Below are 24,706 nucleotides of genomic sequence, written 5' to 3' on the forward strand. Positions count from 1 at the left end.
AGATGTCAATTTTGCAGTAGTACCATCCTCAATATTACCAGAAGAGCGTTGGAATGACATTTAAGCAACAAAGCTTACATTCATGATATTTCTTTCTTTCTTTCTTTCTTTCTTTCTTCTCTCTCTCTTTTTCCCTCCCTCCCTCTGTTCCTTCCTTCCTGTTTTGTATTTTATATTTTGTACTCAGTGCTCATTTTCTGGAAGACAGATATAGTGGCCATAGTTTGACATCTAAACCAACAAAATCCCTTTCAAAATGTAACTTAATTTTATTAGTTTATAGAGTATATGCTATATTGTATGTCCAATATAATGGAGCATCCATGGGAACAAGCAGAGGCAGAGTTCATATACATTTGGCCCACTACATATGAAAGGTGAGAACAAAAAAGTAAAGATAAGTGGAAATTAAATCTTTATGTTGGAATCTTTATGTGGGATAAATTCCTTCCTTTGAAATTATTATTATTCAAAGTCAACATTCTAGCTGTACTGTAGTTGAGATATAATCAGCTGATAAGATTAAACTGGTTTACTAGGTCATAGGTTCCTGTTTTATTTTTCTCCTAGAATCTATTCAGTTTGCTTTTAATTTTTTTTTAAAGGCAATATCATCAATGAATAATCTTTTGTATGGAGATGTGTGGAGATCATTGAGGTATGGAAGTGAATATAGCTGACATGTGTTTAATATTTCTGGCCAGATAACAACAATATTAAAAAGTACAATAGTATAACTTAAAAGATCAATCAATTTCATATCTCCAATTCACCTTTTGCAATGCCTTAATCTCCATTCTCAGTATCTTAATGCCTGACAGACAAAGCATATCTTCAAGCATTTCCACATGTTAAGAGTATGTAGACTGCCAGTTATCAAGAGGAAGATTTTATAGGGCAGGGGCTGTTGTGGAAAATGCAGTTCTTGTAAGTCCATCTATAAGGCAACATTTAAATAATTGGTCACAAAGCATGCTCATTTTATTCAATTTTGTCAAAGGAGCAGATACTCCCAGAAAATTCTCCAAATAACCTTTCCGTATGCTGTTTTCTTCTTTAGATTTGATAACCAGACCTTGAATTATTCAAGGAGATAAGTTAGGAAACAGTGCAGCTATTACAACAATGGTTTAACATCAGGGGTAGATTCTAATTTTTTTTTACTACTGGTTCTGTGGTTTACATTTGTGGGTGTGTCTTAATGGTCATATGATGAGCATAGCTTTATTACCTGGTGACTGGATGCGTATAGCTTCATGGTCATGTGACTATGTGAGTGTGGCCAACTCAATGCCACTAACATCAAGGGGTTCCTCACCGGGCTTCTCCCCTCCTAGCCATTCCTTGTCACACCCAGCCTCAATATATCTATAGTTCTGTAAAAATGTTGTTCCTCCCACTTATGACTGTATGACTGTAACTTGTTGCTTGTATCCTTAAGATTTTTATTAATATTGATTGTTTCCTCATTGCTTATTTGACCCGTATTACAATGATTAAGTGTTGTACCTCATGAGTCTTGACAAATGTATCTTTTTTCTTTTATGTACACTGAGAGCATATGCACCAAAGACAAATTCCTTGTGTGTGCAATCACACTTGGCCAATAAAGAATTCTATTCTGTTCTGTTCTATTCATCTTTTTTCTTTATTATTCACATAGATGTATTTTCATAGACTACTGAAAGGAGGAAATGGCTCAAATGCTTTGCCTCAGAGAGTGATAAGCAACAGGCTTTTTAGGGGCTGCCAGAAAAAAGTGGGGGGGGGCAATGTATTTTCTAAAGCACCAGAAGGCAAAACAAGAAGCATTGGATGGAAACTGAACAAAGAGAGAAGCAACCTTAAACTAAGGAGAAACTTCCTGACAATGAGAACCAAAATAGGTTCAGAAATATTTCAGTCATAATTTCACATATATTCATATAATACAACCTGCATATTACTCAAAACAGTAATTGGTATTATGGCTGATGTCTGACAGCAAGCCTAAAAGTCAAAGATCACAGGTGTGCTTCTTTCTCTGTATACAAACAAAACATACCAGGAATTAAGCTGAACTTACACTATCTGATATATAAAATAAAAACACACATATTTATACTATGGATGATAGATGTTGAATGCATGCAAATCTCTGAAAAATATGTGGTAACCTTGGCTAGAAGAAAGGCAGTAAAATAACTCTAGGTGTAGACACAGTATAAAATATTAGCACATGATGAATAATGGATCAATTAAAAATAATAGAGGCTTTCCTTCCTTCTTTCTTTCTTTCCTTCCTTCCTTCTCTCTCTCTCTCTCTTCTATCTCATTCTTTCTTTCACTCTCTCTCTAACACACACACACACACAAACACACATACACAAACACACACACACTCACACATCATCTTTCTTTCTTTCTTTCTTTCTTTCTTTCTTTCTTTCTTTCTTTCTTCCTTTCTTTCTCTTTCTGCATGCATAGAAGAAAAAGCCCAGAATATTTTTTTTTAAATCCTTTGTTGGTGGTGGCATCCATGTACCAGCACTGACAGAACTGGTTTCATGATGTCATTATGATGTCACCAGCAGCTTGCTACCAGTTCAGGTGAACCAGTCCAAACCAGGAGGAACTCACGTTTGTTTAACATATGGAAACTGACTTGAATGCAATACCATATAAACCTGACTGCATTGGCAGGAAGGAAGAGAGAGAGAGAGAGAGAAAGATGGGGAGAATGAAAGAGAGAAAGATGAAAGGAAGAAAAAGATGGAAAGAGAGGGAAAAGATGGAACGAATGAGAGAGAGAGGGAGATACATTTTTCTCATAGAAAACAGACCCACAAAACCTGGGGAGGCATAGCTGGGGGGGGGGGGGGGTTCATGTGAATTGGTGAGAGTGATGTCAAGTTGGCCACACCCATCCAGGTTTTGTGGCTCCCAGTGTTTTGTTTTCTGTGGGAAATGGTCCAAAAGGCTCTTTGATTTATTAAGGTTGCTGATCCCTATGCTATACAATCTGAATGTTTTCCTAGACTTATAATGCCTGCCTGAAGAACAGTTGGCAGTCATGGCTAGGAGCATCTTTCTCTCTCAGATCCATATCTTTTAAAAATCTTGGAATACCAGGGAATTGCCAGGGTACTGGAAAAACGCTGACATAATTCCCATTTTCAATAATGGGGGTGGGGGGAACAGACCCAGGAAACTACAGACCAATCAATTTAACATCAATACTCAGGAAGATACTGGAAAATAAAATAAAAAACCAGATCTGCACGCATCTGGAAATGAGTAAAGTAACAACTAGAAATCAGTACATCTGTTAAAAACAGATTATGCCAAACCAATGTTATTTCATTCTTTGACATAATGACTAAAGTAGTAGAGCAGCAAAATGCTGTGGACCCACTACACTTAGATTTCAGCAAGGCATTCAACAAAGCAGACCACAACCTACTTCTTGGTAAGCTAGAAAAAAAGTGGGATAGATAGCATCATCTTCAGATGGATTTGTAATTGGTTGACAAACCATATTCAATCAATAGTCCTTAATGTTACTATATCTACTTGGACGAAAGAAACCAATGGGCTACCACAAGGTTCCATCTTAGGCCCAGTACTCTTCAATATCTTCGTAAAGCCTTACCCTTTGGCAAGAAAAACCAAATATACATAGATTGGGAGAAACCAGATTTAATAGCAGTAACTGTGAAAAGGATTTTGGATTTTAGTGGACAATCAATTAAATATGAGCTAATAGTGTACAGCAGCAATAAAAAAGCCAATGCAATCCTAAATTTCATTGAGGGATTCAATCAAGATCACGTGGTGTACTAATACCACTCTATGAAGCCTTAGAATACTGCACCCAGTTTTTATCACCACTATAAAAAAATGTTGCGACTCTAGAAAGAGTGCAGAGAAAAGCAACAAAGATGATTAATTAAGGGAATGGAGACTAAAACATATGAAGAATGGTTACAAGAACTGAGCATGTCTAAACTAGTGAAGAAAATGGGAGGCATGATAGCACTGTTTTAATATTTGTTGAGCTTCACAGAGGGAGAAACTCAATCTTTTTTCCAAAGCACCTAATGGAATAATTTATGGAAACTGATCAAGGAGAGATTCGACCTAGAGATAAGGACAAATTTTCTGACAGTGAGAACAATCAATCAATGGAATAGTTTCCTTCAGAAATTGTGAGTGCTCCACCACTGGAAGCTTCCAAGAAGAGTTTAGACCGTCCTCTGTCAGAAATGGTGCAGTTTTCCTGCTTGAGTGGGGGTTGGACTAATATATGACCTAATAATATGACCTAAATAAATGATGAATGGAACAGACAATCTGAGTACTTGATGAATGAAATGGTTTCTCTCCTGGACAGTGACTGTACTGTTTCAGAATAGAAATAGCAATTAGAGCTGTTTTAGAATAGAAGTAACAGACTAACACCTGCTGGCTTAAAAGAGAAAACATTTGTGGGATACTTGTGAAAGTGGAACATTGAAAGAAGAAGAAGGAGATATTTTGGTGTTGTGAATTGTCCTTTTGTCTGTCTTAAAATAAAAAGAAAAAGAAAAGAAAAAGAAAAGGTAGGGAGACATTTTGTAATATAAGAGAGTTGAACTGGATGGTATTAACCTTTTGAGAAGTGAGAATTACTACTGAGAACCGTCCTAATACTGTAATTCTTATAAGTACATTATATTTATTAAATGTTAAGTGTTACATTTTAAGTATTAAGTATTAAGATTAGTAGCATAAATATCACCATTGTGGATAACAATATTACTCTTGAAGATGCCAACTGAAATAGAAATATAGAAAGAGAAAGAGTCTAATTGATACAAGCTGTATGACTGTTCTCAAAGCTGATTTAAAATTGTGATATTTAACTTTGTTATATTATCATGTAATAGATAATTGTATATATAATTATGAATTATAGTATCAATAACCTATTAATGCTGGAGAGATGGAGGTTATATTGGTGGGGGAGGGAGTGAAAGAACTTGATAAAAATGATTTTGTGAAAAAGCTATTAAAAATGCTGAGTGTTACAAACTTAACAAAGATTGGGACAGAGGAGAAGAGACATGGTCATTGCCATGGTGCTATAGAGTTCCCGACACTCCATTGGGGAACCCCAATATCCATGTTGCCAAGAGACCCAGTTCGGCAAGTCCCGAGTCAGAACCAATATATTAATTGCCTCGATTAACCCTGTTTTTGATAAAAACAAGAGCCCTGTTCCTATAAAAGGAGATCTGTTCCTCTATAAATATGGGAATATATCACAGATGAATGTACTCTGGAAAATTCCAAGTAGTTGAGGGAGATATACCCCAAAAAGGAGATGGACAATGGACAGTGGAAGTGCTGAATCATTAAGGAACCACCCGAATATGAGAGAAAATTAGGGACGTGGAATATGGGAGGATATCGGAGTGAAAAATGTATTAAAATGTTGTATTCTGTATTAGCAATACACAGAGATATGCAGACTGTTTCCCGTGATCTCTCCAGTCTCAGTAAGCATACTGATATTTTCTTTTTATTTTGTATAAAATAAAGTTTTTCCCTTTTATTCTCTTGGTTTCCCAGAACATAAAATTAGCAATTAGCCGAAGACCTACAATTACTTTTGCAGTGTTCATTCCCTTTGGGGATTGCTATGGCTGATAACAAAAAGAAGGGCAACAACTACTAAGGAGGCCATAGATGTATTTCTCAACACCACAGCATCAAGAGATCCAAATGACAAGACACAACTTGACTTTTTATTTATTTTTTTCTTCTATCTTATCAGCAAAGAGGGCAATCATTCTAAATATAGTTGTTGTGAGTGTGAATACTTTACTAACAGTTCAACAACTACAAATAGAGAGCTGTCTGCAGCAAAAACATTAGCAATCATAATGATACTGTTAATGTTATTGCTACTCTTACCTGTTGTAGGATGCAAGCTTGGATATATTAAATGTGAGACAGAGCACGTTCTTCAGAACATTCCCAAATATTTTAAGTCAGGAGATTTCATCTATGGAGGCATTATTTATCAAACTGCACTCTATATGAATCCCTATACATTCAACCAATATCCTTCGGTCTCGCCTTTAGGAAAAATGTTTGTATAAGGATTTTTTTCCCACTACATTATGGAAGTGAACAACTCATCTATGATCCTCCTTGACAAGATGCTTCACCTTATTGGGGCAATTGCTGTGATTTAAAATGTCTTAGGGAAGCACATCATGGTAAAAGAAAGCACTGTAGAGCAAATCCTTTTTCAACTATTCTGTGATTATGAGATACGTTGTTGTCCACTAACAACAGGAGAATTTCAGATTGCCAACTCTGGCTGAAAGTATTATTTAATGTCAATTTAGGTTTATTATTTGCTTTACATTTTTATTCCTGTTTTTAATTTTCCCTTGTTCTATGCATTAATGTGCTTGAAAAGCCATATTTGAAGGCTCCTTTATCAAATGAGATATGAATTTCACTGTAACTATTTTCACCTTGTACGTGCTTCACTTCCAATACCTTTTTATTATAAAGTTATTTCAAACTATATTAGCCTAGAATGCTACGTGTATCCCATTCTTTTCCAAACTCATTGCCATATTCATATTCATCAATTACTGTAAAATGTTTCAGATCTTAAGTATTGTTATAATGAAGAACCGTAAATGGGATGAAAGAAGTATTTCAGGAAACTGAAACAATAAACAAATGTTGCTTGTTTAGAAGTTTTAGGAGATGTATATAATCCAAGGTTGAACATTTCCTTTGCAGTGTAGTGACTGAGAACTACCAGCATATGTTGGCATTGATATTTGCTGTGAAAGAAATCAATGGAAATGCCCAATTGTTACCCAATATTACCCTGGGATTTAATATTTATGATAGCCACCTGAACATAAAGTGGACTTACTATGCAGCAATGCAATTGATTTCTCCAAATAGCAAACTTTTGCCAAACTATAAGTGCATAATTCAAGAAAATCTTTATGCAGTTATTGAGGAATTAATCTCAGATATCATACACCAGTTTCCAATTCTTATGAATCTTTATAAAATTCCACAGGTAAGTTTCCATCTGTCCTCTTCTCCCATGCTTTGTCTGTGTTGCATTTACTGTGGTTAATTTACAGATAGATTCACAGTCCAAAATTGGTGGAAACTTAATAATTCAATTCCTAAATTATGATCTAAGAATTACTGAGGTAGACTCAAAGAATTTAGGTAGTTTCAAGTAGGAAATATACCTATAAAGGTATATATTATATATCTTCATATAGCATTTAGCAATAGCATTTAGATTTATATACCTCTTCACAGTGCTTTCCTCTCTAAGTGGTTTACAGAGAGTAAGCATATTGCTCCCAACAATCTGGGTCCTCATTTACCAACCTTGAAAGGATGGAAGGCTGAGTCAACTTTGAGCCTACTGAAATTCAATCTGTCAAACTGCTGGTGGCCAGTGATCAGTAGGAGTAGCTTGCAGTACTGCACTCTAACCACTGCACCACTGAGGCTCTATATATCTTCATGGCTATGACTGGGTACTTATCAATAACAAATTGCACTCCAATATCTTTCCTGAAGTATTTTGTACTTTTTAACGAGGAAGCTAGTTCAGCCTTTGTTTTTTCAAGTGATTTTAAATCATCCATAGAGAGTAAATATGAATTTTTTATCCTTATTTGGTCAACTAGCATCCATGATTTGTCTTGTTCAAAATTATAGTTAGTGGGTCCATTGCTAATACAAAGAGGAAAGGTAGAAAATTATTCACCTTGGAAAATTACATGGTTGATTTAACTTCTCCTAACTTTTCTCCATTAGCTATTAGATTTGTTCACCAAAACTTCATTGAAGTCTTCATAACAGCCTGATCTTTTTGCTATTTCAGAAAATGTTGAGACATTTCCCATTCCAGTTATGTGAAACAGAATCAAGTGCCTTTTTATATTTCATCCAAGCCATAAACGTATTTATTCTTTTTTGAATTTTTTAAAAATCAATTTAATCAACTGATGCTTCATTTCTCTTAAATTTTTGCAGTATTTCTTCTTTTTGAGGTATTCTTTTGCAGTATGTCTTTTTGAAAAGATAAACAATTTCTCTTCAAATAACAGTAAATTTGATTTGCAATTATGCTACTATGTAATTCATTTGTTATTGGCAAATGACTGGAAAGATATTCCTAATTCAGGTGAAAGAGAAGGGAAATCAGCCCAGATATTATCTGAATTAGAAATGTCCTTCCACTTGTTAATTATTTTTCATTTAGAGTTTCAGTATAAATAAGGTGTCATTTCTAAAAACTTATTTATTTGATTTGCCAATCTCAAACATAGATTTGTCAATTATTTTAGTGAGACTCCATGAATCATATTTGGTTCAGGAGACTTCAGGTTTTTTCTTTTCTTTGATTGCATATTATGTCCTCACTTATTCTAATATCTTCCAAAGTAAGTACTTTCACAGCACTTTTGCCTTGCTTAATCCATGTTGCATTCCTTTTTTAAAAATTATATTGTTTTCCCCACTTTTACAAAATTTTAATATCTCTTCTTTGACAGGGTTTTTGTTATTTATGGCCAGTTCATTCTTATTTTCAAGGGATTTGTAGAATTGATGCTGATTTGTTCTAACTTCAAATTTGCTGTAATTGAATTATTTGATTGTAGTATATCTTTATCTTCTCTGCAATAGCCATGACTCTCTATTTCAATTGTTCTATAGCCTTCCTTTAATCTTCAGGTCATGCTGCATACAGAAAGACTAGTTTTGATTTTGTTATTTTTCAAGTTTTCTTACCTCAAATTCCTCAAATGTATGCTATTTTTAAAAATCTTTAATTCCAGCAGCATTTTCCATTAAGATTTTCCTTTCTTAATTGCTTAATTAAACTGTATTTTAAGGCAGATTTGTCAATGGTTACATAGGCTGGTTTGTTTGGGCCAATTTTGCAATTTAAATCATTTTAACAGCTTTTTAATGTTCTTCAAAGTTTTAGCCAAAAATTTTCCTGTTACTTTGATTCAATTTTGGTCAATGCATTCCTTCAGCTCCCTTCATTCAGGTCTTGATTTTCCCAGCTAGTTCTTGTTTAACTAACAGACTTGCAAGTCTTTAGCAACTTTAGTTTCTTCATTAACATAAATTGTCTCTTCAGTTTCTACTATTTGTGTTAACTCTGGACAATAGTATTATTACTGGGGATTCTGAATAAAACTAAAATTTAAGTTGCTTGTTTTACAGTTGCTTTCAATTCAGCATTGGTAGACAATTTGTGCTTTAAAATTAAAGCCCTTAGGCTCATTAGTCTAGGCTCATTATTATCTAAGTCTAGATACTGCTCTTTCCAAAACTGATACATTATGCTTTTCTACTTTGTCAGTTTACTTGTTTTAAAGTAAACTTTTGCCTCTATTTCTATAGGCAAAGTATCAGTTTAATATCACTATATGGTCATAATGCATAGTGAATGGTCATGGTTACAACTTACCTTATTCTTATTTTTTTCTCCAACCCATTCAGTTTAGCTTGTGCATGATTAATAATTCAAGTGTACATGTAACAGACAAGGCCCAGGTATTGATAGAGTTGATGGTGTATGCTTGTGATTTTAATCATTTTATCAGTCTTTAGTTTTCTGAAGTTGTCCCTTTTGCTGGGCTTTTTTTCAGTAAGAGAATTTTTTGCCAATAGCATCAGTCATTGATGTATCCTTTATACATTATTAGGCTGTTTATCTATAATTTGATTAAACTAGTCAAATATTTGAGTCAAAAGCCATACAACTGATAACTTCCCTGTTCTTAATTTTTATTAATTTCTGCTATTATTAGCTCTTCCGTTTTATTTTTAGAAAATTCTTCCTTCAATTCTTTTATCTATTCATTGTTTTTCATAGACCTTTCCAAAACATACATTTTTTTTGCTTTTGTTTTTTCCATTTTCAAAATTTATCTTGTCTGATTGAAATAGTTGGTTTTGATTAAAATGGATGATTGATGCCTCAAAGCATTAAATTTTCCCAGCTATAATGTGATTTATTGCTTTCCAAACTTTAAAAAAAACTTTTCTGGTGTTAAGCCAACATTTTCTATTAGGCTTCTCTAGATCCTTATAAAAATATGAATTCAAAGGCTGGCCTGACACTTTAACTTTTATTATTTCATGTTCTTCATTATTCACATTTGATTTCAATTTCTTTATCTTGGCATGCTGTGTTAATTTCCACTTCAGAATTGAATATGTTTTTTATTTGGGTTTTCCAATTGCTACCCAGTTCTTGTGTAATTTATAATTTTGGTTCATTGTACAGTTAGATAGATGTTCAGACTGGATTTGACATTTTTGCCCACATATTGGCTCCTTCCCAAGGCCTGGTATAGACAAATGTGGATGTTTGATGGGGTTACAAATATCATTATATGATGTAGACTTTTTGCAATTGATTTATTATTATTGTTATTATTGCTGTTTGGTGCCTTTCAGTCCATATAGACCCCAGGTGGCTGCCTGAACATATCCCTGCAGTTTTCTGGGCAAGATTTAAGCAATGGTTTGTCAACTTTAAGTAGTCCTCGGAGAGGGGAGGCATAGAAATCCTATAAAACAAGCATTACTTCCTTCCTAAGGCTAGGAATCAGAGAGAGAGAGAGAGAGAACTGGGTCAAGGTGGCTTTGTGCCTAAGACAGAACTAGAACTCATGGCTCCTGCCTGAATCCATAAACATTACAACAAAATCATCTCTTCTGAAGTTGTAATATGACAATAATACATACTTTTAAAAAAAAACCATTGGATTAAGTTTTTTTTATCAATGTTTGTTGTAATAAATATATTTACAGATATTGCTGCTCATCTAGTTGATACACAAACCAAATGTATCTAATCTTGCACTATCATGGTAAGGAGAAAATCCACTTTAAATTCATTACACTTAACATATGGGACATTAATATATGTCTTTAAAGAAAAAAAATCCCTGAATAAAGTTTGGCTGTTGATAATTACATGGGAACATATATGATATCCCTTTTGGCAATAGTATACAATAACAAATCTTCGATGATGAGGAGGAGGCGGGGTATAGTATCTTATCTTTCCAATCAAGTCTTTAGAGGAAGTCGGTATTTCCTGGTAGTCACCTTTAAAGTAGATAAAGTATAAGTACCGTATATACTCGAGTATAAGTCGAGTTTTTCAGCACCAAAAATGTGCTGAAAAATCCGACCTTGACTTATACTGGAGTCACTGATGGTGCTCGGGCGCTGCAATGACCCGAGCAAGGGCAGCAGGGGTATGCTGGACCCACCAGGGCATGGAACCATTCTGCCGATGGAAATGAAGCTGCGCGCAGCTTCAGCTGACCAGTGGCAGTCACTTCCGGGATTACTGGTCTTGGCTCTCCTTTTTTGCCCTGCTGCTGCTGTATCTGCACTCCATACTTTTTCCCTGTTTCCTCCTTCCTGGCCTCAGTGAGTTTCCCTCTTTCCTGCCTGGCTCCCCTCCAGCCTCATGCGACCACCTCCCAAGTCCAGGTAGGAGGAGAGAGGAAAAAAAGCAAGGAGCATGCAGACAGTGGCAGCAGCAGCAGCAGGCAAAGAAAGGAGAGCCTAGCCGCACTGCGCCAAAGTGGTCTATATCCCCCTCAAGAAGCCTTCGCTTTGCCTGCAACTCAGATGGAAAGGCTTTGGCACGGTGCAGCTCTTGTTTTCTACCAGGCTGCCCCACCTCATCCCTGGGGCTGAGGAGAGGAAGGTAACTGTGTCCATGGAGGCACCTCCCCTGCCCACTCTGGCATTCCTTGCTGCAACCCCAGCTGTCAGCTTTTTAAAAACCTGAGCTGCTGTCGGAGCAGGTGGGGGCTCCAAGCAGGCAGTGATTGCAAAGGAAGGCAACTGTGTCCATGAAGACACCTCCCCAGCCTACTCTGGGATTGCAGCAAGGAATTTTTCCAAAAGAAAATGACCGGAGCGGTGGTGGGGGTCCTCTGAAATGGCCGGGGCAAGGGGCGGGGGGAAGTGTGTGGTGCTTGCCAGCAACCCATCTGCTGGAACTTCACTTTCTGCCTGCCCCGCACCAAGGCTCCTGCCAGTGAAAAATCTTTTACCATATAAGCTATCAATCCCACTGAAGAAATTTTAGAGAATATTCAAAATGATTCTTCATTTGCTTTGTAACCTTAACCTTTGTAACCTTTGTAACTCCCCTCCCTCTCACCGCTGTCTGAGTGAGCTAATGCTCCTCCCTTTGCCACTAACTTCCAGCGGCGGAAAGGCAGAGGGGGGAGGGAGGGAGGTTGCTGCTGTGTGATTCTCATCCGCTGGCCCTGAGTGAACGGGAGGGGAAGAGACAGGGGAAAAAACCCTCCCCTTCCCCCCCTGTCACCTTGGCTCCCCTGCAAAATTAAAAAGGGGGGGAGTAAAGAGAGGCAATGGAACAATAAGTGTTGAGGGAAGAGGAGGGAAGAGGAGGAAGGGAGGGAGGGAGAGAGAAAGAAAGATAGAAAGAGGGAGAGAAGGAAATAAAAGAAGAAAAAGAAGGAAGGAAGGGAAGGGAAGAAAAAAGGAAACAAAAGGAGGGAAGGAAGGAAGGAAGGAAGGAAGATGTTAGGAAGGAAGACCGACAGAAAGAAAAAGAAAGATGGTAGGTAGGAAGGAAGGCAGACAGAAAAAGAAAGGAGGGAGGGAACAAGGAAAGAAGGAAGGAGGGAGACAGAAAGAAAGAAAGAAAGATGTTAGGAGAACAGAAAGAAAGAAAAAGAAAGATGGTAGGAAGGCAAGCAGGCAGGTAGACATAAAAAGAAAGGGAGGTGGGAAGAAGGAAAGAAGAAGGAAGGAGAAAGAAATAAATAAATAAAAAGAAAGAAATAAAAAAGAAAGAAAGATAGACAAACCTATGACCACAATTGAGCCCAAACTTTTGTTTGTTAAGCAAAAGCGTTGTTAAGTGAGAATCACCACATTTTACTCAATCCATGACATTTCCTAGTTCTAACAGTGATGTGCAAGCTAGGGAAGTACTGGTACATCTGAAGGCATGTGTAATGTTCTAGTTATGGTTAAATGTGTGGCAAAAAGTGGACTCTGGGTGTGTTTTTCCTATCACAGTAAGTGAAGTTGAATGTACCATATATAATTTTACAAGAGCTCTCCCTTTCTCTCTGTGTGTATATACACATACAGTTTATATAGAAGATAATGTATATTTTTGTGTGCCTGTGTGTAATATATATGTACACATATGGCATACATACATAGAATTAAATAGTATATTTTGGATGTTCAGTAATAGTAAATAGATAGGGAAATTGTATCTATTTGAGGAAAGGAGAGGCCAGGTACCCTAACCCTAACCCAAACCAGCGGGGGATTGAGGTAAGTACTTGCATTTTATTGTCTATACCTGCCTTGGAGGAACATATACCTGTTTACCCTCTTTTAAACTTACAGAGCTAGTTTATTGATTTTCTTTGAAATAAATATTCTAAAACATTTAATCAACTGATGCCTCAATTTATGTAATTTTATTGGTTTCCATTTTTATAAGTTACCAGCAGCCACTGCATTTTCCACCCTCGAGTTATACCCAAGTCAATAAATTTTCCCCATTTTTGTGGCAAAAGTAGGTGCCTCGGCTTATAATCGGGGCAACTTATACTCGAGTATATACGGTAAACATTGTTTATCATTGCCACATCCTATGAGCTCTAAAATGTATAAGCTTTCAACATAAAGAAACTGTCCTTTTTTGTTGCATATGTTAATGTCTTGGACGACTCCATTTTCTTTTTTCTTTTCCTTTCTATTTTTTGCAGCTCTTGTATGGATCTGCTAGAGTTGAAGCAGGGGATACCAATCTCTTTTCCTCTTACCAAATGGTTCCAAATGGAATTTATGAGTATAGGGGTATCCTCTACTTACTTCTACATTTCAAATGGAGATGGATTGGACTCTTGGTTGCAAATGGGATGGACTTAGATTGGTTTTTACAAATCCTGGTACCTGAGTATTCAAAAAAAGGCATTTGTTTTGCTTTCATAGAGTTATTCCACAGTTCGTGTTATAATGCCAATAATGGATTTTTTTTTGACTGTATAATAGAATTTTATCAGAAAATAATGGGTAATGAAATCAATGTCTTGATTTTTAAGGGAGATACACATTCCATGATCATATTGAGATATATGTTAAATACTGATTACAAAGAAATATTTGGAGCTCAAAAAGGGAAAGTATGGATCCTGACGATTGGGATGGAGTTGAAATACTTTGCCAGTAAAAAAACGTGGGATTTGCAGGACTTCCATGGTGCTATATCATTTACAAGTCATGCCAAAGAACTCAAAGGATTCCAGCAACATATTCAGGATCTAAAGCCTTCTGCTGTAAAAGAAGATGGTTTTATCAAGGATTTCTGGAGTCATGCATTTGGGTGTGCATATCAAGATTCTGATCTGGGAGATGGGAAGGAGAATTTATGCAGTGGACAGGAGAAATTGGAGAGCCTTCCTGAGCATGTTTTCCCAAAAGCAGTAACAGGCCACAGCTATAGCATCTACAATGCTGTGTATGCTGTGGCTCATGCTCTGCAAGCCATTTATTCCTCCACATCTAGAAGAAAGTTAGTGATGAAAGAAGTGGGAAAGAAGCATCATCATTGTGGCTGGCTGGTAATGTTTCAGTCTGTTGTATAGTCCATATATGTGCTGAAAGTTCAAATATATGATATGCAATATATTGTCAAATCAACGGGATAGTTGCAATAAATTTTTCCACAGTAATTGAAGTTGAATCTATTGTATATGTTGACAATATTATATGAATACTATAATTGATTCTAATACACAAATAATTTTAGGTGGTTCCGCTCCAGGTGCCTGATAGACCCAGAGAGCTTTCAGAGGGCGCTTGGGGTTTTGTCAGATTTGCTTGTATATAGTTCAGCAGTTTCCTGGCTGTGACCTGGAATATGGCAGCAGTGGGGACCCTTGACCGGATTGCTCCATTGCGATCTCTCTGTGGCAGTAGATCCCAAAGAGCTCTCTGGTTTACTGAGGAATTTGGGGGATGAAATGTCTAGAGATGCAGTGGAGGAAAAGTAAATCTGAATCTGACTGAACAATTTTAAGAACTCATATTAAGACTTATAATGCAGCACTTAAGGCAACAAGATGTGTGTATCATACCACCTTGATTGCATCATTGGAATCTTGCCCAGCCAGTCTGTTTAAGGTGACTCTCTCCTTCCTTAATCAAGAGGGAATTGATGAGCCCTTGCAGGGTAGTGCTGAGGACTTTAATAGGTTTTTCGCTGCTCAGATCCAGACGGACCTTAGCCCCAATTGGAATGCAATGTCAACTGATGAGTCAGTCAAGGTGACAGGGGCCTGTCCTAGTCCATCTGTATGGGGGAAGAATGACCTGGTAACAACTGATGAAGTGAACAAGGCCATGGGAGCTGTGAGCTCCACCACCCATTTGTTGGACCCGTGTCCCTCCTGGCTAGTTTCGGCCAGCAGAGAGGTGATACAGATCTGGGTCCAGGAGATTATCAACACTTCTCTGAGGGAGGGTTCCTTCCCAGCTCCCTACAAGGAGGCACTTTTGTTCCCCCTCTCTCAGACAACTTCAACTTTTGACCAGACCTATGCTTGGCTGAGAACGTTTTCCCTTCTCTTTCTAAAGCAGTCATTACTTTTGAGACATTACCTCTTGAAACACCAAACATTCGGGCACTAGCGCCTGCCATTCGAGCACCAACAATTTGGCCTCTTTGAAAGTCTGAGAGGTCTGCCATTTCTAGAAGGTTATAACCAATTTCCTTAAATTTCTGTAATAACAATAGGTAGTTTTAAAATATATATCAAATAACATATTTTTTTAAAAAAATATATTAAAATATGTCAAGTTTTGATTGATTTGAATATGTTCAAAGATTATGATGCCAAAAAGTCAAGTATTTCCATTTTTTTGTCCAGCCCCTGTATTTAACAAGTATGATGTTTGCACAACAAAATAGTTGTAAAATCAGATGCATATCATTTAACTACCTCTGTTGTTGAGTTGCAATGGAACTTCTGGTCTCAAGTCTGTTCATAAATCAAGACTTACAAATAATAATAATAATAGCAACAATATAGCCGTTACATACAAATGTGTAATGTTTTATTTTCCAATCTAGTTATTCCATTTTATGAAATCTGTATCATTTAACAACAGTGCTGGTGAAAGGATTTTCTTTGATCAGAATAGGAAGCTAGTTCAAGAACTTGACATTATCAACTGGGTTACATTTCCCAATCAATCATTCACTCTAGTGAAAGTTGGAAAAATGGATCCTCAATCTTCTCCAGAGAAAGCATTCAGCATTAACAAAGATGCAATAGTATGGCACAGCTGGTTTAACCAGGTAGGAATTAAATAAAATTATTTATATATTTTCCATAGTCATACTTGAGCAATATGAATGACAAGGACTTGTCTTTTTTTCTCTCTCTCTCATTTTCTCTTTGGCTATCTCTATATTCAAGGGCTACATTCAATTGATTGGTAATGTTTCTATAAATACCATACATTCCCTAGATTAGAATTATTGTGGTATGAGTATGAATAAATCAACTGAAATTAATTAATTGAATTTTCTCTAATGAACATTTATTTACTTATTTAAAAGATTTATACAGTATTGGACTTCATTTTGTGTTCTGTAAAAAATACACGCTATTTTACTAAAGTTGGTGTGTGACTTATAGCTTGAACATTTCTGAACATAATGATATGAAAATTGAACTGAAAAAAAATGATGTTTATTTGTTTATTTTGCTCATAAATGCCCCCCTGCTGTGTTCAATTATTTCAATTTATATAAAAATTATGCTGTTAATTTCAAAATTACATACTTGTTTCTAGTAAAATGGATTTCTTTCATAAAATTAGTTGTCTGCCTATCATGTGCTTGCTGTTCAAAATGATATTCCAAATATTTCTAGCCACATCTATATAAAAAGTGAAAATAATGGCACACAGCAAGGCCGAGCGGGTGGCCCATTTGTGAGCAAAATAAACAAATAAGCATCATTTTTTTCAGTTCATTTATATTTTTCTTATGATCAGGAATGTTCAATTTAGTATATCAAAACTTTTGGGGGAAAATTCCTTAGATATTTGTAACCTAAAAAAATATAAACTGACACAAAATGCTGAAAAAATGGGGGGGGGGCTTTTTGATCAAAATAAAAATATAAGCATCAATTTTTTTCAGTTCAATTTTTATATCATTACGTTCAGAAATGTTCAAACTAGTTTCCCAGTGAAAAAGGTTTTCAAAAAGACCAAAGCTAAGTACCTAAAAGATTTTTTTTTTTGTTTCGGGTCAAATAGACCTGGGAATAGTACAAGTGTAGGTAAAATTTTGTCCAGAAAAAAGTTAGCCCCCACCCCTCAAAATATTTTTATGATGATCAGCAATATTAAATTGAGTAAATAAATGTCTAAGATATTAAAAATATTTCGAATTTGGAGCCTAAAAAAGATTTAAAGTGAAAATGGTTGCAAGCAGCGGGTGGTGGTGGTAGTGAGGCCTTATTTCTGATTTTAAAAAACCAATAAGCATCATTTTTTTCAGTTCATTTATATTTTTCTTATGTTCAAACTACCAATCCCACACCAACTTTAGTAAAATTGAACGCATTTTGCCGGCTAAAGTATCTATAAATTGAAAAAAGGTTCACAAAAAGGGGGGGGGCTGCCATTATTTTTTTTTCAGTTCAATTTTCATATCATTGTGTGCAGAAATCTTTAGACTACTTTCCAAGTGAAAAAGTTTTCAAATTGACCAAATTTAAGCACCTCAAATGAAGAATTTTCGGGCCGGGTCAGGGTGACCCAGGAACAGAACTTAGGCCTAATTTTTTTTTCAGCAAGAAAGAAGACCCCCACCCCCAAAAAAATATCATAGAGAGAACCCCCGAAATGATGCAAAGTCATGAAATTTCAAGTTTCAGATATGCAGGGAAAATTTTTTATAGGGTCTCAAACTTTGATTTCGGGTCTCACAAACCCGAACAGAACAGCCCAATTTGTCAGGAAAAGTTTTGTCTTTACAGATTTTGGGAAACCTGACAGATCTCAGGGTGAAACAGGTTCTAAAGGGCAGGGAGCAGGGGTGGGCTACTGCCTGGATGGGGAGGAATTCAGTGGGGTAGCAAAAATGGAGTTCTACCCCATTTACACTGAAAGATGTTAAAAGAAAGGGCAGAACATCCTGCATAAGCCACACCCACAGTGTGGTAGTAAAATTTTTGATAGCCCTTCACCGGCAGGGGCCCCTGTGAAGAATCTGAAATCTCATTAGATGGCAATTTTTCAGGGACAGGGCAGGGCAGGTCTGTCTGAATTGGTTATTGATTCAATTAATGCTTTTCTAACTTTTTGTCCTAAAACTATTTTGTATCGTCCTTGGCAACTAACTGGTAGAATATATGATGGCTTTTTTCATTTGTCAATGAAGCCAAAAATTCTCCCCTATGAGTTCAAGGTTACTTCCAATGACATCACATCATCAAGGAATATGATTTTTAATTCAATGGAGAAAAAGAAATGTCAATAAAAAATAGATAGACCTCCTCCTCTGCAAATGGATAGTACAATAAAATCGAATAATGAGAATGCAGTAGAGTGTAATGATTTCTTTGACAAAATTATTAAATCTGAATGTGAAGAGTTTCACCTAAGAATTCTATAAATATATACATTTATGTTTGATACATTTTCAAAGCATTTCATTCTTCAAACTTGTTAGAGATATATTCTGTAACCACTATGAGTCTTAACAGTAAAACTAAGCAAGAAATCTCAGTTCTGAAGATGGCTAATTCCCTTATCAGAACTTTTGTTTAGCTTGACAAAAAATTCACCTCAGACTTGGTTAGATTAGAATCTCTATCACAAACCAGAATCAATCTTTTAAAAGAACAGATCACCACCACATTGAACAGAGATTTGAGCAGCATATAATTTAATAATAATAATAATAATAATAATAATAATAATAATAATAATAATAATAATAAAATGAAATAAAACAACTGTTTATTTTTGCAGAGATGCTAAGAAAGGGAGTCCTTTATATTTGTTACCTGGGTAATGTTAAACTAGATAAAATTACCTATAAAATGAAACTTGTATTCCATTCCATGCACATACAACTTCAACGTCTATGACTGAAAAATTACTGCTCATTAGAAATTACATATGGTGATTCATTATTTTGGGACATTCTGAACTGCCATTCTCTCAAAGAGTCAGGGATACAGACATAGAAATGGGCGCATCTCAAATAAAAGGAGAATTTAAATTAATTATTTTTCATTCCAATGCCATTAATGTTAATCAAAATTTCAATTCAATAGGTAAATATTATTTGAAATAACCTGATGCTGTCCAATACATTTAATCATTTTATTTTAATTATTAAAATAAAAAATATTTCATTAATTTAATTATTTTTCCTTCTTTCACATTAATTATTATAATTTCTTTCAAAGGTTTGGAGGAACTCTGTGACAGTTTTGGTTCTCAAATAGCTGGGGGAGAGGGGACAGAAACATATAAAAAGGAAAATCATTTTTATGATTTTTTTTTCATTTACTTAGCTTGTATAGCTTACTCATTTCGACAAGTGATCCAGAGCAGCGTGTGTGTGTGACAGAGTGACTGTGTGAATACAGGGATGGGCTGCTGGGGGTTTGCAGGGATTCTTGAGAACCTCTAGCTAAGATTCTGTGCAGTTTTGGATGCAGATAAGTTCAGGAGATGCATGGAGGCTTGGTGAGGGGAAAAAAACGGACTTACCTGAAGTTCAGGAAGGCTGGAAATGGGCCTATTCCCAGCCTGCAGAGGGCTTATGGGGAGGCTGTTTTTGCCCTCCCAGATGCTCAAGGAAATCCTCCAGCACCCAGAGAGAGTAAAAATACCTCTCCCCCCACTGGGGTGAAGGAAGTCGACTAGGCCATGCCTACCATGGTTACACTTACCCAGCAACTGGGCAGGGAACTCCTAGCTAAAGTTTTTGAAGCCCACTCCTTATATATACATATATTCTCTTCATTTTTTTTTCTCTGTCTCATCCTCCCTCCCTTTCTCTCTGGGGAACACCCTCACTTCTCAGCGATGCACAGGCTGCCAGTGCCCAGGCCATGTCCTGCAAGCATGGCCTAAGTGTGAGGCCTACCCTGAGAGAGACACAGGAAGTACAACCTAGGAGATGCAGGAAGTACAACCTGGGAGACACAGGGAGTACAATCCACCCAGGATGACCCCAAGACACTTTGCTGTTTCCTTCTGCTGTCACCATAGAGGAGAGGGTGGGGGAGGAGGGAGGGAGGAAATCGGGGCATTTCTGAAAAAGCATGGGACGTGGGACACATTAATGAAAAGCAGGACTTCTGGTCATCTCAATACATACATACATACATGCATACATACATACATACATACATACATACATACATATGTATACATACTGGAGCAGGTTCCTTACCTTTTCCTACCAGTGCACTGCATGTGTTTTGGGCACATGTGCATCCCAGCACAATTTTGCTTCAGCACATGTACAGGGGGACAACTTTCCTTCTGCAGATGCTCAGAGAGTGGAAAATCACAGAAAATTATATATATTAAAATGATGGCAGTGCACGGACCATCAAGGACAGACCAGATCCGTCACACCAGAATTACACAATCGACGGGCTGCTACTGAAGCACCCGACTGCACCAGTAGGAACCCACCACTGATACATACATACATACATACATACATACATACATACCGAGTGAAGTTATTGCTATGGAATTTAATACACTCAGGAAGCAGAGCCTGAGGCCTAGGCACAAAGCTATGTCTTCACAGGTTTGTAAAATAATGTGAGATTTAATGGGAAAATATTCCAAATGGCAAGGGCTAAAACAGCAACTAGCCATATTTTCTAGTTGCTGCAAGAATCTATCTACTACTGTTCTAACTATGATGATCTTTGTATCACATATTTTAATGACAAAAACTGAAATTTGATGCCCCGTAATTATCTTGCTCTTTCTTTATTAACGGACAGGCATTACCTCTTTCTCTCTGTAATCCTCTTTGCCCACCTGGAACTAGAAAAAGAAAGAAAGAAGGAAAACCCTTCTGTTGTTATGATTGTATTAAATGCCCCAAAGAATCAATATCCCATCACACAGGTAAGTAGTATGTATAGATAGACCATATGATTTATTTTTAGAAGTAATATTCATTCAAGATAGATAGGTCATGCAACCTCTGGTGTGTTCATATATATATATATGTGTGTGTGTGTTCTTTCTCAGTAAGGGTATGGCTAGCTGATGAGGCCAGAACAAGGCCGAAATAGTGCTATCCTAGTCTCCCTTAATTTTAAAAATTCAGCAAAAACATGTGATACACACACACACACACACACATATTTCAAGTATGTATTTGTAATATACATAGATATAACATTGCTTATATACACAAGATGGGCATTGAAATGCGGGAACATTAGGACAGGGCCAGTAGGCACGCTGGTGTGCTTATGCATGCCTCTTACTGACCTTACTTAGGAATTGGGTGAAGTCAACAGGGGACAGTCTAAGGGTAAAGTTTTGGGGGTTTGGTGATGAAACAATATAGTCTGGTATTGATTCCATGCATTAACCACTCTGTTGCTGAAGTCATATTTTCTACAGTCAGAATTGGGGCAGTTAACTGTGAATTTATATCTGTTGTGTGCTCATGTAATGTTGCAATTGCAGCTGAAATAGTCGTTGACAGGAAGGATATTGTATCATATAATTGTACAGTATGAGTTATACTTAGGTCATGCCGAGGTGATATAGTTCTGTGCACTTATGTGCCTAATGTCCCTGTTCTATTGTCTTATTATCTTTTCTATTACTACGTTCTACCTATGTTATGTTATGTTAATATGTACTATAATACTATACTTGTTTGACAAATAAATAAAATAAAATAAATAAATAAGCTTTCTAAGCCCAGGATGTCAAGTCTGATTGCATAAGAGTAGAGGAGTGGAGGGCTCTTCTAGTAAATTATTTCTAGACACTTTCTAATGTATTTATGTCCGATATGTGGTGTGTGTTCCAGAAAGATGAGCGGTATTCAAGGATTTGTCTGGCAAATGTTTTGTATGCTCTAGTTAGTAGTGTGATATTACCGTAGAAGAAGCTACATAAGATTAGGTTAACAACTCTTGAAGCCTTTTTGACAATGTTGTAGCAGTGCGCTTTGGCACTTAGGTCATTAGATATGAGTATTCCAAGATCTCTGACAGAATGAGGGTCATCTGTAAGGAAGGTCTTGTCTATTCAGTTTATTTGGTGTTCTGATTCTTTTTGCCAATGGGTAGGACAGAGCATTATTACTTGAGATTTGGAGTTGTGAGATGTTTGACCATTCTGACACAAAGTCAAGGTCTTTTTGGAGGGTAGCAGTGCTATCAGTGGTATTGAAGGGTTTTAATCATTGGCGAAGAGAACACAGTCACTTGTAATGTGATCACAAAGGTCATTGTTATAGAGTATAAAGTGTTGGTCCTAGTACACTGTCTTGGGTTACACCGCTGTTAACAGGAATGGGATTATATAGGCCCTTCCCTATTTTTACCACTTGTCTGTTTGACAGGGATACAGTTATCCAGTCATGTAGGGGTCTAGAAATGCTGTAGGATTTCAGTTTCAGAAGTAATGTATCATTCTACTGAGTAGAAGGCTTTACAGAAGTGTATATAAATTGCACCTATTGTTTTGCCCTGGTCAAGTTTTGAGGTCCATCTGTTTTTGCAGTATAGTAGTTGCAGATTTCAGGATAATTTTTTCCTAAACCTGAATTGCTTGTTTGAAAGTAGGTTGTTAGTTTCTAGATGCATGGTAATGGATTGGTTTATGATTGATTCCATTACTTTGCATGTGATGCAGCATAGAGAGATTGATCTGTAGTTTTCTATTAGACTGGGATCTCCCTTTTTGAAGATGGGGATGACCATGGCTAGTGACCATAGGTTAGGTAGGAAACTGTTCCTGTAAGATTTTTTCAAAGATTATGCTATGGCTATGGAGAGCTTTTTTAGGAAGTATGCACATAGTCCATCAGGTCCTCTTGACAGGGAAGGTTTTAGGCTGTGTAATGTTTTTCCAACGTTGTTTTCAGTGAAGTCAATTTGTGTTAAATCATTGTAAGTATTTGTGGTATGACTAGGGAATTTTGGGTATCAGCCATTGCTGTTTACAGAGACTGAACAAAAGTATGTGTTATAGTTATATAACATAATGTGTTCTATGCTCTTCACAGCTAATCACATCTGTATTAGGGTTGCACTTTATAATACATTTGCATTAGTTTAAAAATAAAAAATAAAAAAGAGGGCTTGAAGAGAGATATAGCTAAACCTAATGTCACTTGAAATGCTGTTGTCTCTTACAATGACCTTTATTTTTTATCCCTTCCCTTTTCCTTATTTCTTAGAAATAAATATATTTGCTGCTATGACAATTATGCCACTCATCATTGAGATGAATGTGCACAGAAGATTTCAAATCTTACTTTGTTTTCATACCTCCTTTAAGCCAATAGATTAAAATTTTACTTCTATTTTGTAGATATGGCTGACTGTGTCAAATGCGCTGATGATTACTATGCTAATGAAGATAAGAACACTTGTATTCCCAAAATTATAAACTTCTTGTCTTATGAAGAACCTTTGGGTATCAGTTTAAGCACCAGTGCTGTTTTATTTTCATTGAAAGCAGTTATGATACTAGGAATATTTCTCAAGTACCATAATACTCCCATTGTGAAAGCCAATAACTGTAGCCTTTCCTACATGCTTCTTATTTCACTCATGCTGTGCTTCCTTTGTGCATTGCTCTTCATTGGCCAACCAAAGAAGGCACTATGCTTTCTCCAGCAAATAGCCTTTGGCATCATCTTCACGTTTGCTGTTTCTTGTGTGCTAGCAAAAACCATCACCGTGGTTCTCATTTTCATGGCAACCCAACCAGGATCCAGACTCAAAAAATGTGTAGGGAGCAGTCTGGCTTGCTCTATTGTTCTTTCTTGTTCTTTTCTTCAAGTAAGCATCTCTCTAGTGTGGATAACAACTTTTCCTCCTTTTCCAGATGTGGACATGCATTCAGTACCTGAAGTAATTGTTTTGAAGTGTAATGAGTCATCACCAGTCATGTTTTATTGTGTCCTGAGCTACATGGGTTTCCTGGCAATAGTCAGCTTCACTGTGGCTTTTTTTGCCCGCAAATTGCCAAATAGTTTTAATGAAACCAAACTTATAACATTCAGCATGTTGGTGTTTTGTAGTGTTTGGTTTACTTTTGTCCCCACTTACTTGAGTGCCCAAGGAAAATATATAGTAGCTGTGGAGATCTTCTGTATTTTATCCTCCAGTGCTGGATTGTTGGGTTGTCTCTTTTTCCCCAAATGCTACATTATTTTGTTACGACCTGACTTGAACAAGAAACAATTCTTAAGAAGAAAGCAGTAGAGAACCTTCTTTCCTTTTAAAAGCATGCTAAACCCCTTCCAAATGCATAGAATAATAGTAATTGATTGTTGTGATGTGAAAAAATGCACACCTCTACATAGGTGTTCTAACAAAAT

The 24,706-nt window shown here is 36.4% G+C and overlaps 1 protein-coding gene across 1 annotated transcript; it reads left to right on the forward strand.

Annotated features, from left to right (window-relative positions):
* The first annotated feature begins 3,354 nt into the window (after nucleotides 1–3,354).
* LOC139153913 (vomeronasal type-2 receptor 26-like) lies at nucleotides 3,355–24,590 on the forward strand. Its single transcript, XM_070728335.1, has 7 exons — nucleotides 3,355–3,448; nucleotides 5,947–6,115; nucleotides 6,787–7,078; nucleotides 13,833–14,687; nucleotides 16,199–16,426; nucleotides 21,129–21,255; nucleotides 23,692–24,590. The coding sequence occupies exons 1-7, from the start codon at nucleotides 3,355–3,357 to the stop codon at nucleotides 24,588–24,590; spliced, it is 2,664 nt and encodes an 887-aa protein (XP_070584436.1).
* Nucleotides 24,591–24,706: the final 116 nt, after the last annotated feature.

Source organism: Erythrolamprus reginae, chromosome Z, assembly GCF_031021105.1.
Source record: "Erythrolamprus reginae isolate rEryReg1 chromosome Z, rEryReg1.hap1, whole genome shotgun sequence".
Taxonomy (NCBI): domain Eukaryota; kingdom Metazoa; phylum Chordata; class Lepidosauria; order Squamata; family Dipsadidae; genus Erythrolamprus; species Erythrolamprus reginae.